Source organism: Ipomoea triloba, chromosome 5 (genome assembly GCF_003576645.1).
Source record: "Ipomoea triloba cultivar NCNSP0323 chromosome 5, ASM357664v1".
NCBI lineage: Eukaryota > Viridiplantae > Streptophyta > Magnoliopsida > Solanales > Convolvulaceae > Ipomoea > Ipomoea triloba.
In genome coordinates, this window is record NC_044920.1 from 27,548,293 (window position 1) to 27,563,891 (window position 15,599).

Consider the following 15,599-nt stretch of genomic DNA (forward strand, 5'->3'; position numbering starts at 1 on the left):
TATTTGATACCCATTCCGATTCTGATTCCCATGTGCGAACCAAACGCACCCTGTATTTATTTAAAATTAAACTAGTTTATCTTGTGACATCTGTTGTCGCGCGTTGATAATATGTTAAAAGGAAAAAGTTTTAAATATCACTAAACTTGTCGCTTTTGTGTGCAATTCTGTCTTTCAACTTAAAAATATATGTATATGCAATCAAACCATTAAATAAGTTAATTATGTGCAATTGAAACATTTTTTTTTAATTTTTTGATAAAATCTGATCATATAACTTACATGGTATGTATTTAAAATCGTCGTGTCCTCTGTCATATTAGTTGAGAAGAAATATTGAAATGTTTTCAATTTAAATTGTGTTGAAAGAAATCATAAAATATTTCAATTGAACAATATAATGCACATATTTTGTTTGTTTGATGATTCGCTTGCACACTTTATAAGGTCAGTAACCCAATTATTACACAAAAATATCAATAAGTTCATCTACTTATTTACTTATTTGATACTTAACTTGTTCGTAAGTTAAAACTACTTTGTGACATTCGTACTAGTAAGAAATTAATAGGAGAAGTGAGACAGGTAGATTGTGGCATGAAATTAAGAGTGGAAATTAAACTCTTTTTTTTCTTTAAACAAAACCTTAGTTAAATAAATGTACAATTGGAGATCTTGGATTCGTGGGGGTTACAAATTCTTGGCTCAATTAACTAAATTAAAGAAATTAACCTAATTATGATAGTTTGGCAAGAAACCTTCCCGGTGGAGGGGGTCGATCTGGATGACGACGGCGGCCGGCACCGGCGGCGGCGTGGCGGGAGTAGGCGGTTGGGTAGCGGCGGCGCCGACAATTTTCTGGCAGGTTTGGATGAGGCAGTGGCGGCAAGTGGGGCAAGAAGAGTGAGAGCTAAGCCACTTGTCTATACACCGAACATGGAATCCGTGGTTGCATTTCGGCAAAACCCTAACGCGGTCGCCGGCGGCAAATTCCGACAGGCAAATTGCGCAATCGGTGTCCAATCCCGGCAGCTTTGAGTCGCCGGCGGCGTAGCTGATGATAGGGAACGTCTTGAGCGCCTTCTTCTTGATCCCCGTGTTCGCCAACCTCGCCGGCGAGCCGCCGGAGCTTGACCGCTCCGGCGCCGGCGACCTCCCGGCGGCAATGCTCGAACACCGCAACGCGCACTTTATGATGGAATTCACCCCCAGAGAACATATCAAAGCGCACAGCAACACCGACAGGACCATCACAACGTTCGCGTCGAATGTCGTGCTCGCCGCCACCCCGGCCGCCACCGTGTCGAAGCTGCCGTTTGCCGGCGGCGGGGCCGATAATAGTAACTTCCGGGACCGGAAAGTTTCCAAGAAATCTTGAGCGAGAAGACCAGAAGCCATGATGAATACTTGGGTTTTGTTTGGTTTTTTTAATCTCCGTTCGTTAGTGTAGAAAAGCTTGTTCAATTCTCGGTTGGAAGATGAATAGAATTAGGGAATAGGGAGAATTTATAACAAGGGAAAAGCAATAAAGTGTGGGCCATGCCAACCTTTCGAGTGTGAATAAATTAGAAAAAAATAATAATGTTTTTACATTGTTACAGTAAAGGCCGTTTTTTAGCTTCAGCCTTTGAAGAAGTGATAATTTGGGCCGGATGTTAAGGCGTGTAAGAGCTGCAAAAACATAAGGTCTCAAAATATTGAGCTCCTAGTCCAGCCCTGTCTTAATAGTTAGTATGTGTATTTGTGATTATATTGGCCCAAAATTAAGTTTTGTGCATTTTTTCTTTACAATTTTTTTTCAATTCGCAATTTATTTATACTTTGATAAGGTCTCACTTATTTATCAGGACCACGCAAATAAAAACAAACCGACCCTGGTGACAATACATGTAATCAAGGAAGGCAACAAATGTGCTAATTTTCTTATAAATCTTATTAAATAAAAGATTTGGGTACAATAGTACGTCTTAGAGGCCTCACCTAAAAATATGATGGGACTCCTTTCAGCTAATAGCAACGGTGTTAGGTTCAGAATAGTCAGTTAATACCCGGAGCGGAAACAATCTCAAAATAATATTCTTAAACCCCAAATTTAAAAAAAGAAAAATTGGCTCTAGGCAAAAGGCAGAAGAGGTTCCTCCACTGAGGCTTTCGGCACACCTTATTGATTGGTGTTTATCTTATCAAAAAATGGGTGGGCTCCACTTCTAGTTGGGATGTTTTAATTTGATTGGACAGAACCACGACATCCTCAAAACCAATTGCGACTTGGGTCCCAGGACCTAGGAAGGAACCCAGAACGAAGTTTCCCATTCTGCGGCGTCCAGGTTTTTTAATCTACTTTTAAAAAGGTTTAGCCCAACCCCCAGGACCTCTTAGTGGGATATGTAGCGTTAGTGGAGCAAACTCCTCAGTTCTCACCCTTAGTCTATAGGTTTGAAGGAGTCCGATCGTTGGGTAGAGGTTTGAAAGGTCAAATTCAGCACTTCGCCTCTAGAAAATATGGTGACAATATAAGAAAATAAAGTCACGTTTTCACTATTAGTTATAACTTTTGATGTAATAGTAAGCGCTTAGTTTGATCCTAATATAATGCATGGAGTTCATCTATTTTTTATATTGCATTCTTTCTTAACCTAGCTTTGGTTAACCTAATTGCATTCATTTGCTTATACTAATTTCTTAAGAAGTAAAATGTATGTGATTAAATATAAAGTCAAAAGTTCAAATTTATAAGTATATAGTAACGCCCTTAAAAGGATTGTTTCGGATTGAATATTTGACAGATTCATCTTTATTATACAGGATGTGGATATCAATGCAATACGAAAAAGAAATGAGCAACTAGTATGAGGAGTGGGTTAGTTAAAACATAGGATATGTATATATTGTACTTATAATTCATTATTTCAAGTTAATGGAAGTCAGTGTTGACAGAAAAAACATGCAAAATATATAGTAATTTAAGCAACCTGCGGCCAGGAAACCTCGATACTACATGTCTGTGAAATCTAAAACATCTTATCCATATATTGCAATTTGCATGTTTTACCAATATAAAACACTACAGTTAAGCACCCATTTGCTTTAATTTACATTACCCTCTTTGTATTGTGCACTGGAACTCATTATTTTTTGGATGACGAAAGAAACCAGCAATTATTATGTAAAAGTATAAACTCGGTAAATCTGACTTTGTGGCCCTAGCAGATAAAGGGCTACCTCGATCAATGAGACAAATCAATCTAAGTTGTCTATAGTTGATCAGCTCATACCAAGAATATTAATATGTCATTTCAGTTGGGAGTCGAACTTGGGAACTCATTATTTTGTTATTAATAGTACTAGGTAGTGCACGTACAACCGAATCTATTTGCTGAGGTGTTACTAGATCTCCTTGATAATCCACCTCTGAGGAACAAGATTCTGTGAGAAAATTGTCCCCATTAAGATCCTTAATCCTTGTCTTTTATTAACTTAACATCGTACTACTTGGCGGCCCCACAGGTTGCAAGTAGCCTGATTACAATCTAACCCAAATATAATGACTGTGATTAACACCTCTTATGGCAATTTGTTAACTAAAAAGTTTCATGATCTGATCTGCTTTTAAGATCTTTTAACAAGCTTTTCTGGTACTGAAACTTTATTTAAACCCCAATTAAGTGTTAAAAACGCCACATAATGATAGAAATTATTAACCTAGTAGAAATAAAAGGTTGCTTTCAGTTATGTTGCAGACAGCTTTTATGTAAAGTAATTTTTAAAAAAATATAAAGTTGTCAGGCTAGCTGTGGATATGTTGATGGAGGAAGCTTTGTGTTTGTGTGTATATATGTATTATGCATATGATATCAAGATTATATATGAAGATCTCCCTTGTTAATATTCAAGTGGTTCTGAACTTTATAAATAGCGATAAATTATAAATATAATAATATAGTTGAAGAATATTACAAAGATAGATGTTAATAATCTAAGACTCCACAAATTTTTTGATTTACGAGAAATTTCGAAGTCACTACTAAAATGTACTCTTTGTTTAAGTATGACTTTTGAGTTTAACCGGTAAATGACTACAAAAAAATAAATCAAGTTAAATTGTCCATAACTAACTAACTTCTCTGTTACAATGTAGTATCTGTTCATAACTACTTTCTCAACCTATTGAAGCACAAAAAGTCAATAGTTGTCTCCACTGAAACTCGAACTCACTCCCATCATCTATGTGAGAGTGTAAACCAGGACACCGGGTGCCACTAAACCACAAGGTCATTAACTCATAACTAACTAACTTACTTGCCAAAGACCTTGTGATTTAGTGGCACCCGATTTACACTCTCACATTGAAGGGAATGTGTTCGAGCCTCAGTGATACTCTTTGTGCTTCAATGAACAACACTACATTATAACAATGGAATATGGTTTTGAGAAAAAAAAAAAAAAGAAAAAAAAAAAAAAGAAAGAAGAAGTATGGTGCAGTGCACGCGCCAATCTCTTTAGTTGAAGTGGAAAGAGCTAGCTAATGCGTTGGTTGGGGATCGGATAAAGATCCACCCTCAAATTGTTATTTATTTATTATGTATTAATTAATTCATTTGTTTTCAAAATAAAATCATTTTTTTAATCTGTGGACTGCAGGGCGGTTTTTGGGAGAGAGGTCAGGTGAGGCACGCATATGAGGTTCCAATAAAACAGCTAACCAAAGAATTTGGATAAGATGGGAATTCAACAATTCTAATTATAATTATAAATGGCAAAAACATGAAGATAAAGCATGCATGATAATTGGCTTATTATTATCATCATTTTATATTATGGTCAATAATAATCATAATGCTCACACCATTAAAATAAAAGCAATGAATGAAGCTCTCTAGCTAGCCACTCATAGTCTGTGTTTAGTCAAACTTGCATTATTGAAACTTTTACAGGCATTAATATAATTTAATTCTAATTGATGAATATTTGGGTGACCATAGAAAATTGTACCCCATTATTTAAGAATGTGTATTGAGTAAATTTTACTCATATGTAATAAATCACAAATTAAACAACAGATGCAACCGCACTAGAATTCTATGTGGCTGACTCGACCAAGAATGTGTTGACAAAAATTGAACTCATGACATTTAGGTATAAGTAGGGATGGCAATTTCAATCCACCCCACATATATCCACCTGAATTCAACCTATATGGCTCGTGTTTTTTGGGTGATCGTGGGTGATGGGTCGGGGTGGGTCCTGAAAAATTTAACTCACGGTGGATCGAGTTGGATTCGAGTTTTATGTACAAAACTAGTCTAGAACTCCAACCAACCCACCATGTGTGTGTAAATATATATATTAAAATAAGTATATAGTTAATTATAAAAGTTTATATAACTTTGTTAACTTTTTACTATTTTTAGCGCTAAACTAATAAGTTTATTTTAAAAAATTAATTATTTAATTATTATATTTGAACATTTATATTATTTTAAATAATAATAATAATAATAATAATAATAATAATAAGTGGTGGGTACCTGTACTGAAGACCCACATTCGATGGATTTTAAAAAAGTTTGCCCAATGCGGATTTAAAATGGAGGGGGTTGGAGAAATTTTTTTATTTTATTTTTTCATAGATAAATAAAATTACATTTTTTGGTACATTTTCAACAATTTAATTGGATAACATAGAATGGAGAATGAGAAACTTTATAAAATAAAAATAAAAACAAAAACTACATAATTAACGTAAACACCAAGTGTCAATTTTTTTTATAGGTCATCTTTAAACTTTAAAGTAAACACCACATGTCAATCTTTTTTAGTTCATCTTTAAATTGAACTTGGAAATATCATGAACATTAATTAATGAACTTGAAAATATCATAAACATTAATTAATGAACTATGTTATAGCTTAAATGTATATATATATATATATATATCCCCAATATTAATAGCATGTTAACAGATGGCATATATAGATATCAAATCTCTGAATTAATTGGCAAAAAAAGAAAACAAGAACTTGAAGGGCAATCAACCATATTTAAATACCACCTACTACCACCCTATACCAGTAGCAACAAATCTTATTGAAATAAAGCTATAGCTTTATGGTTTGTGCCCCATTATCCCCCAACAAAAGTTCATCTCTTCCATTATTCATCACCTGCATATACAAAACAGTAGATTGGATTGGCTTCGTACCACATCTTAATTTGCGCATGATATTCTCCGCATTTCACCTTTTTTTTTTTTCCCCCATTTTTTGACAATTTTAGATTTATTTTTTAGTACTAAGAAAATAAATAAACTAATCATGAATTAATCAAAACCTTGTGGTCTAGTGCACCCGGTTGCACCCCCATATGGAAGGTGGTGGGTTCGAGTCTCAGTGGAGGCAATATTGATTCTTCGTGCTTCAGTAGGTTGAAAAAGTAGTTATGAATATATTCTGTATTATAACAGAGTCAATAATAGCACTAAAAAAATTAATAATGAGTTAGGAAAATTTTCACTTTTGATCCTATGACTATTGGAGTATTGTTAATTGAATTGAAGTCCATGAGTTCATCCATTGGAGTATTGTTAATTGGAGTCCATGATTTCCACAACTGTCAACTTGAATCTACAACTATTTAATTTTTCTCAATTTCAGTCTCTCCGGCCAAATTATCGATGATAAGTGACCGATATATATATATAGCTTATGGTTGTATACCTTATGGTTTTGCCTCCTTATTTGTAATGAGAGTTTCCAAATCTTATTAGAATTGGGAGTTGGTGGGATGGGGCTAAAAACGGAATTTCACTTTGTTTGGCATCACTATTAGTTGAACACAATGGCGACACAATCTAGTGTCGGCTGATATTCCTCATCATCTTCCTTTTTTAGCCTTGCAAAGAGATTGGTACAACTTCTCAAAGCTTATCCGTTTTGCACTTTTTTGCAAGACAACTCTCATCACTATCCATCATTTAGCACTTAATTTTGCCTTGACAGCTAATTACCACAAGTTGAGGTTGCCACATCACCACAACATTGCTTAATATATACTCCCTAGTTAACATCCTTTTTACATTTTTTTCAAGAATAATATATATACATACATTCACACATATAATAGCAGGTTGCAGGCATTTTAATATATATATAATTGCATAAATTTTATGGTCTCGATCAATACTTGTATTGTATTGTACATAAAATAAATATGTTTATGTAATGAGTTATAATGAGTACTGTCAGCAATTGTATCAATAGTACATAATATAAGTATAGAATCCACAACACATGTAATTGTACTAGGCATAACAGTACATTAGTGTTTTTTGACATTATAGAAAGCTAGTTCTCTATATATTTATTATCAAGTTATATAAAGAAACGACAAACATGAAAATTTTTGAACTCAAAACAGTAACTCCATTGTTAAGAAATACGGAATAAATGACGAATACAAGTAGGAGTAATAGAATTCCAAATTAAATAATCCGCATGAGAATCTACTACCTTAGCAAGAGTGTGGGCTAACACATTCGCTAATCTACAAATAAAAAGAAAAGACACTAATTCAAGATTGTGGAAACGAAGTGGCTTTAATATTAAATATGTTATACGGACATTATTATATTTACACACTCTTTACAATATTCAAATCTCTAATGGTTCAGTTACATTAACAATCTATTTACTAATTGTTTCAAACTCCCAAAGTTAGGAGCATTATTTTTCAATGAAATATTATGAAAGTTCGTTATATGAAGCAGATGCTTTATACATATTCCATTTGAGTGTCACATACAGTTGGTGGTACCATATTCATTTAGCAAAGGACAATCCCTTTCATCATGGGAATTTTGCTTTGGGTCTTAAAGTATGAGGAAGAGGGAAACAATGGGTTATTGATCGAGACACACTTCCAACCCTTTTCACACCAGTGGAAAAAAGATCGGAAAATCTTTGTGATTAGGATAGGGCCGAAGAAGGGTTGTTAATGCGTTTGTTGCGGTAGAAGTGGAACGTCTAAATTCGTAGCTTTTATTTTTCATTTAGGAATTTTATTAAGGGTTCAGTTAAGTTAATGTCTCGTTATTATCGCTATTTTTATAGGGAATATAATGCTCAAATACATCCGTCAATTATACATTAAACTATAATTCAGTCTATCAAACTTAAAAAATTACAATTAAGTCTTTAAACAATGCAATTTTATGCAATTCAACTTAAAATTATATATTTACCTGGTAATAGGTTGACTTGGCAGTTTACCGAATTTATTTTTTAAAAAATAATTTTTAAAAAATTCTCACCATACCCCTCACATTAGTCTCCACCGAAGACAATGAACCAGTCTTCATCTCTAGCTAGACAAATAACTTTGTCTCCCTGGAGATGAAGCTATCTTCTTCGTCTCTGGTCCGGAGATGAATAGGTCTCTTCATCTCCATGCTAAAGACGAAGGCAAGAGAAGGGGTGGGGTTTTTTTAATATTTTTTTTAAATTATTAAAATAATTTTTTTTTAAAAAAAAAGGTTGAATAGTACTCAATTGCAGTTTTTTTTTTTTTAGTTTCATGGCTCAATTGCAATATGGTGTATAATTAGATAACATATCTGAGCTTAATTCTTTTTTTTTTTCCTAATATTAGCATTGTTGGTTTTATTGAGATATGGAGAACACAAACTAACCTTTATGCCATTAGTTCAGTACGCCGTATTTGACGATAACCACTGAGTTACCGTGATTTACAGAATTTGACAGTAACCACGGTCCACACAATAACTATTGATCAACTATTTTAGTGGGCTATATGGGCCAATACAATTCTCCTAATGGTAAACTTGGACCCAATATCTCTTACCCATCAGGCAAGCCCATGGTCCGTTGTTTTTATGTATAAATCTTAGAACTTGATATGTTACACCGCAAAAGGCCTGGCCCAATCACGCAATAAACTGTTTACTAATTTCGTTATTAGGGATGACCTTTTTTTTTTTCCAGATATATTAGTTTTAAATTTACGCTAAATTAATTCAAAAGCTCTAAAATTAGTCCAAAAGTTATTAAATGAGGTAAATTGAAGTCGCTCACTCCGAGATGAATGACAATTTTTATCCAATCCATATTATCTGTTCCTATCCATCCCGTGTAGCTGTAAATTTTCGACTTAGGTGACGTGTCAAATTCAAATTTTAAAATTGTACTTGTCATTACACTTCACGTGCTTCACCATATATTTTTAATGTATTTATAATTGAGGTTAGTGTTTGGGTATGCACAATAATCATATTAATTTTAATATTAAATTTAAAATGTGGTATAACAAAAATGTAAGATTTTGTTCTATAGTATATTTTATATATTTTAAAGTGTATTAAGTGGTGCATGTTTGACAATACTTATTAAATAGTTTGGTCAAACTAAATGATTAAAGGCTATTTGCTTTACCATTAACATGTCTATATTGATGGGGTATAACATATATAGTTCCTTTTGAGCTCTACAGTTCGCTTAACATAAAGGTCACGTTTGGTAGCGTAGTTAATTTATCAGTCAATTTCGGCTTATTTGATCACTATTAGATATTTGATTTGGTTAAACTGTCAATATAAGTGTTTGATTAATTAGTTTTTTTTTTTGTAACAACTTATTCATTCAAAACATTAAAATTCAAAAAGTTGTTCAAAACAACGTTTTCGACAAACTTTTTCAGAAAGTCATTTTTGCATTTAATCAACTATCAACTAACATCTAATTTGTCAAATAAATTTTGTATTAAATTTAGTTTATTGTAATTATTATAAAAATCAATTATTAATATTAAGGTACTTCCAAATATAGAGGCATTGATAAGGACAAAGATATAAGATTGAGTAAAGCATCATAAAACTTATCCTTGTCTTTGTCAAATACGGAGTAGTTCTTAATCATATTTTAAGACAATCTTAATGTAATAACATGACTCTTTGCTTCAAAGGCTAATCAACCTGCATGGCTGCGTGTCAAATCACTAGAGATCCTTGCTTCTCAAATATGTTTTTAACTTTTCGCCAAAAAAAAAAAAGCTTTTCACTACAATTGCTACATATTTTGTTTAATTAATAAAATAGTGATGGGGACAAATTGATGCATATTTGGGAGCATTCGTTTTTAGAGAAAATTTATATTCAATTTTAGCTAAAAAGTATTACATTTGTCGCTAAATTAAATTATAATGTCTCAATAGTCCGTTGTAAAGTAACTAATTTTTTTTTGAGAACGTAAAGTAATTAATTTATTACTCTCATTACACACAAAGTTATGATAAGTGAAAAAACACAACATTGACAAAACATGCTAACACCAATATTCACTAATTTAGTACTCACTAATAAATAATATTTGAATGTAAAATGAGTTACAATCTTTTCATTTTCTTAAATAAATTTTAAAATTTTAATTTTGTTAATTTTCTAGCCCGCACAGGTTAAACCTGCGAGACCCACTTATTTACAGGCAATTTTTTTTTAGAAAAAAACCTCTAACCCGCTTCATAGTAGGTGGGTTAGGACTAGCTTGTGGAGTTGTGGGCTTCAACATACTTTGACGCCCCTATATTTCTTAAAGATTTAAATATTAAAAAATAATTTTTTTTCTTAAAAAAAAAGTAGGAAAAATACTATTTTTTGACCACTATTTACCATTGGTTGAAATGAAAATTTGAAATTAGGTGGAAAAAGATAAAAATCAAATTCAAACCTTTGTCCGTGTCACTGTGCAGTCAGTGTCTAGTCGCTATATATACTCTCTCTAAATTTACGCCTCCTAATTTGTTTTTGAACACCTTCGGCACCAGAGAGAAAGCGAGGCCGGCGGCTGTCGTCTCCGGTGACAAATCATTTTCTCCGATCTCGTTTCTAGTTCACTTTCCGGTAAGCTAACTTAAGCTAAATTGAGATCTGCACATTCACTGATCTAACTTTTTTATTTTTCTGGTTCAATTTTATTTCAAGCTAATTAGCTCTCGATCAATGTTGATCATAGAATGAAGATGTGAATTGCGTTTCGTTTTCTGCTTTGAGATCTGTGAAGTTCCGTTGCTTCAAGTTCCGTTTTATAGTTTTGTATATGATTTTATTTGTTCATTCCGTATGAAATGGTCGGATTTAGTGAATCTGTGGATGGTGAAGATTGAAGTATGATTGTTAGGGGAATTTTTGTGAACAGTGTTGTGATCTGTGATTTTCATGGGAACTCGATCTACTTTTAATTTTCATAGATCTAACTTGTGTTGCATTTCTATTGAGGTTTGCATTCGATGTTTTTTACCGATGTTATTTGATGAATCTGTTCATTTGAATTGCTAAACTGGAATTATATTTTTGGATTTGATCTTGCTTACTCATGATCATGTTTACACTCTGAATATGATCTGCTAACCCATCTCACATTGGGATATCTGGCTTTCATGATACTTTGGTTTGCAATTTTGAGTTTAATTTGCTTTTCTTTTAAATAATAATCAGAAAAAGTGGAAAAGATCATTATTTTGGACACAACCTAACCAAGCTTTTGTGCTGCTGAGTATGGTGTAACTATTACTGGTTCTGCTTAAAATGTTCTAATTATCTGACCTGTTATGCGTTTTGCAGTTTCATAGAAAATGGCAGATGCTGAGGATATTCAGCCCCTTGTCTGTGACAATGGAACGGGAATGGTGAAGGTTAGTCTGATTGTTAATATTCATGTGTCTGTAGCCATAAAGGTATCATGCATTTCAGCCTGGCTGACTACACATTTTTTATACAGGCTGGGTTTGCTGGTGATGATGCTCCAAGAGCAGTGTTTCCCAGTATTGTTGGTCGTCCTAGGCACACTGGTGTTATGGTTGGGATGGGACAGAAGGATGCCTATGTGGGTGATGAAGCCCAGTCTAAGCGAGGTATCTTGACCTTGAAATACCCCATTGAGCATGGTATTGTCAGCAACTGGGATGACATGGAAAAGATTTGGCATCACACATTCTACAATGAGCTTCGTGTTGCTCCTGAGGAGCACCCTGTCCTTCTCACTGAGGCACCCCTCAACCCCAAAGCTAACAGGGAGAAGATGACCCAAATCATGTTTGAGACTTTTAATGTTCCTGCTATGTATGTTGCTATTCAGGCTGTGCTGTCTCTCTATGCCAGTGGTCGTACAACTGGTTCGTATGATTAGTCACTGTCTTCTGAAATTCTTTTTGTAATAGCAAGACGTGCATTCTGAAACTTATTCAATAAATTGTTGGCAGGTATTGTGCTGGATTCTGGTGATGGTGTTAGTCACACAGTACCAATTTATGAAGGTTATGCCCTTCCTCATGCCATCCTTAGGTTGGACCTTGCTGGCCGTGATCTCACTGATCATCTAATGAAAATTCTCACTGAAAGAGGTTACATGTTCACCACTACTGCTGAGCGGGAAATTGTTCGCGACATGAAGGAAAAGCTTGCATATGTGGCCCTTGACTACGAGCAAGAGCTTGAAACAGCAAGGAGCAGCTCCTCTATTGAGAAGAACTATGAGTTGCCTGATGGACAGGTAATTACAATTGGAGCTGAGAGATTCCGTTGCCCAGAAGTCCTATTCCAGCCATCTATGATTGGAATGGAAGCTGCGGGTATTCATGAGACTACCTACAACTCCATCATGAAGTGTGATGTAGATATTAGGAAGGACCTCTATGGTAACATTGTTCTCAGTGGTGGTTCTACCATGTTTCCTGGTATTGCCGATCGTATGAGCAAGGAAATCACCGCTCTAGCACCCAGCAGCATGAAGATTAAGGTTGTCGCTCCACCAGAAAGGAAATACAGTGTTTGGATCGGAGGATCCATCCTTGCATCCCTCAGCACTTTCCAACAGGTAAAGCCAGTCGTGATTCTCTGTTTCCTTCATCACATTAAATCTTTTAGACTTTGATCTTTACATGTGATCCCTTTTTACCTACTCAGATGTGGATTTCAAAGAGCGAATACGAGGAGTCCGGTCCATCCATTGTCCACAGGAAGTGCTTCTAAGGCACAACTACTTGGTGATTGTCCTTTGTCTTTCCCACTCTTTTGGTATGATGTTCCAAATGATCCTAAACTTTCATTGACAAGAAGTTGTGAGGTCAGGTTTCAAGAGGAGGGCATATTTTATATCAATTCGTTTGGTTCACATTGTTGTCATATTCCATGGATCATAGCATCATTGTTGCTTCAATGTGTCGTTTCTTAGGTGGTTGTAGTTGGGGAGTGATTGTGAGGTTTTCTTTCTTTTTTTGCTTCCTAAAGTTTTATTATATTCTATGGGTTTTGATTCTCGGACAAGCTTATGTTAATATTTTATTGTAAGAGAAGGGAAAAAAACATTATGTTAGTGTCAGTTTGCGAAAATTATATATGATCAGATTGAAGGTTTTCATATTAAGGGTTTTGTATTTTCGGCTAGGGTGTGTTTGGCAACTCCTAACAACAATATTGATCAAAATCCAGATTTAAAGAAAAATTCTGAAGACCAACTAGTTATGTTGGTAAACATGCAAAAATTTGAAAATATGGATGCGAATTGTCTCATTAGACATTGGCAGTTTGGCACGGGGGTGTCAAAACGATAGTCCATTACTCCATTATTATTATTATTATTATTATTATTATTATTATTATTATTTTAGTGATATTGACTCTGTTATATTGTAATATTTGTTTATATATATATATACTTTCTCAACCTATAGACTTGAGAGGAATGATATTTAAAAATGAGTTAATACCCAATATAGTCTTTGACTATAGTTGTTTTACTCAACTAGTAAGTTGCCCGTGCGATGCACGATAAATACATTGTAACTATTTAATTTATGCTCGTAATAAATTGATCGTATTTTCTTGTAATTAATTTCATTTTTAAAATGTAAGCAAACTAAAAAGTAATAAATGTTAAAGGTATAAAATGAGAACAGAAAATAAATTACATGTTAAATATCTCGTTATAAAATGTGAATTATTTTCTAAAAAAAATTAATGACAGAATTGTATGTTCGACGAAAATACATGACGAATATTAAAAACAAGGGTTATATACTTATATATATATATACTACTACAAATAATAAAATATACACAACATATATATATTAAGCATAAAAATCAACACTTCGAAAATGAACACAAAAACCATAAATTTGCTTTGTCGACCACCAAGTAAATTTCCAGCAGGTTTCAAAAAAAAAAAGAAGTAAATTTCCAGCACAACATCCATCAAAGGTAATTAGACATGCCAGATTCCATGATTTGTGCTCAAAAATTTTAATCCATTAGCACACCTCCCAAACTCTATACAAAATAATCCCAACATTGAGCCCTGTAAAATGTTTGACTTTCACCACACGTGTTCTTCATTCTGCCCCATGAGGGGCTCTCCGGCAGGCAATGAAACAGCCTGAAAAACTCCATAAGAACAACCATTAAACCTTCAACAAACCATTATATTAAATGCATGGGAAGAAACTAAAGGTTTGGGAGACAGCAATGCATGCGGAATGCCAATTTTTTTGTAACTTTTCCCTCTCTTTCTCTTTTCGCAAGACCCACTTATATCATCACTTGTATTTGTATCTCACTTCAACTCTCAATTTAAAATTGGTTTCATTGGGCAACACTGCAGCAGGCAGAAAAAGAGTAGAAACGCCATTTTTCTTATTTCTTTCGTTCAGCAGAGAAGCAAAGAAAACATCATTTATATCTTCCTTTTGCTTCATTATTCATTTTTTTTATTAAAAACATTTATAGAAAAGGAGTATAAAAATAATTATATTAGAAATAATTTGCACATAAAAGGAATTTAAATATTTATACGGAGGAAAAATATGTGCACATAAAAGTAAGTTATCTTCTGAATTCATCCGAGTAATTCCTAAATATGATTTACAACGAACAAAGTGAAGACGAAGACAAACCCGTAGAACACCGCTCGGCAGCTCGCATGTTCAGCAACCAACGGACCTCGCCTGCTCACCTCAAATGGAACACAGCTCATGACCAGAGATCCAAATCCCATCTCCAAATCGCCGGTCAGTTTATCCAAAACTTCATCTCCAAATCCCTAACCTTGTTCGTCATCGGACCAGAGACCACTCGTCCATATCCTGCATCCACGGCTGCCGGCTGCCCTGCTCCGTCGCCTCTACTGTCAAGGAACTTCGGTCTCCTCTCCTTGATTTCTGGGTTGAAATTTTCTTTGAGTCTGAAAATTTTCTTATTGCTTGTTCAACCATGATTTTTCTGTCTTCGAGTCTGGAAATTTGCTGCTGAACTTGATTATTGATTTTTCTTGTTGAAATCTTCTTGTTGCTTGAGTATTGAAGCAACTGGAAATTTACGGCCACGGTAGTGTATACGCTGTGTCGAACACTGCATTAATTTTTAGAATGGCATAAAGCTGCCATGATGAGAGGTTTTATACAGGCTTGAATTTCAAAGATGGTTTCGGATATCGAGGCTTTCATTGGGTAACCAAACATTTAATAATTTAATAATATAATAAATCCAAAAGTCACCATAAATAAAGGCCATAAATTTAATAATATGATAAATCCA

General features: G+C 34.1%; 2 protein-coding genes across 2 annotated transcripts; one reads left to right on the forward strand and one right to left on the reverse strand.

Moving 5' to 3' along the window:
- Positions 1-593: 593 nt before the first annotated feature.
- On the reverse strand, positions 594-1,474 carry LOC116019293 (RING-H2 finger protein ATL78-like). The gene has a single exon (XM_031259446.1). It carries the CDS (start codon positions 1,396-1,398, stop codon positions 733-735), a length of 666 nt encoding a protein of 221 aa, XP_031115306.1. The 5' UTR covers positions 1,399-1,474; the 3' UTR covers positions 594-732.
- Positions 1,475-10,775: 9,301 nt separating this feature from the next.
- On the forward strand, positions 10,776-13,431 carry LOC116019530 (actin-7). The gene is made up of 5 exons (XM_031259784.1): positions 10,776-10,910; positions 11,631-11,701; positions 11,788-12,181; positions 12,269-12,882; positions 12,972-13,431. Exons 2-5 carry the CDS (start codon positions 11,642-11,644, stop codon positions 13,035-13,037), a joined length of 1,134 nt encoding a protein of 377 aa, XP_031115644.1. The 5' UTR covers positions 10,776-10,910; positions 11,631-11,641; the 3' UTR covers positions 13,038-13,431.
- The last annotated feature ends 2,168 nt before the right edge of the window (positions 13,432-15,599 follow it).

What these genes read in the sequence shown, in the direction of transcription:
- LOC116019293 (XM_031259446.1), bottom strand. Translation starts at nt 1,398, where the DNA reads ATGGCTTCTGGTCTTCTCGCTCAAGATTTCTTGGAAACTTTCCGGTCC.
- LOC116019530 (XM_031259784.1), top strand. Translation starts at nt 11,642, where the DNA reads ATGGCAGATGCTGAGGATATTCAGCCCCTTGTCTGTGACAATGGAACG. An exon ending in TGCCAGTGGTCGTACAACTG is followed by an intron (nt 12,182 to 12,268) that starts GTTCGTATGATT and finishes AATTGTTGGCAG; the next exon opens with GTATTGTGCTGGATTCTGGT. An exon ending in CCCTCAGCACTTTCCAACAG is followed by an intron (nt 12,883 to 12,971) that starts GTAAAGCCAGTC and finishes TTACCTACTCAG; the next exon opens with ATGTGGATTTCAAAGAGCGA.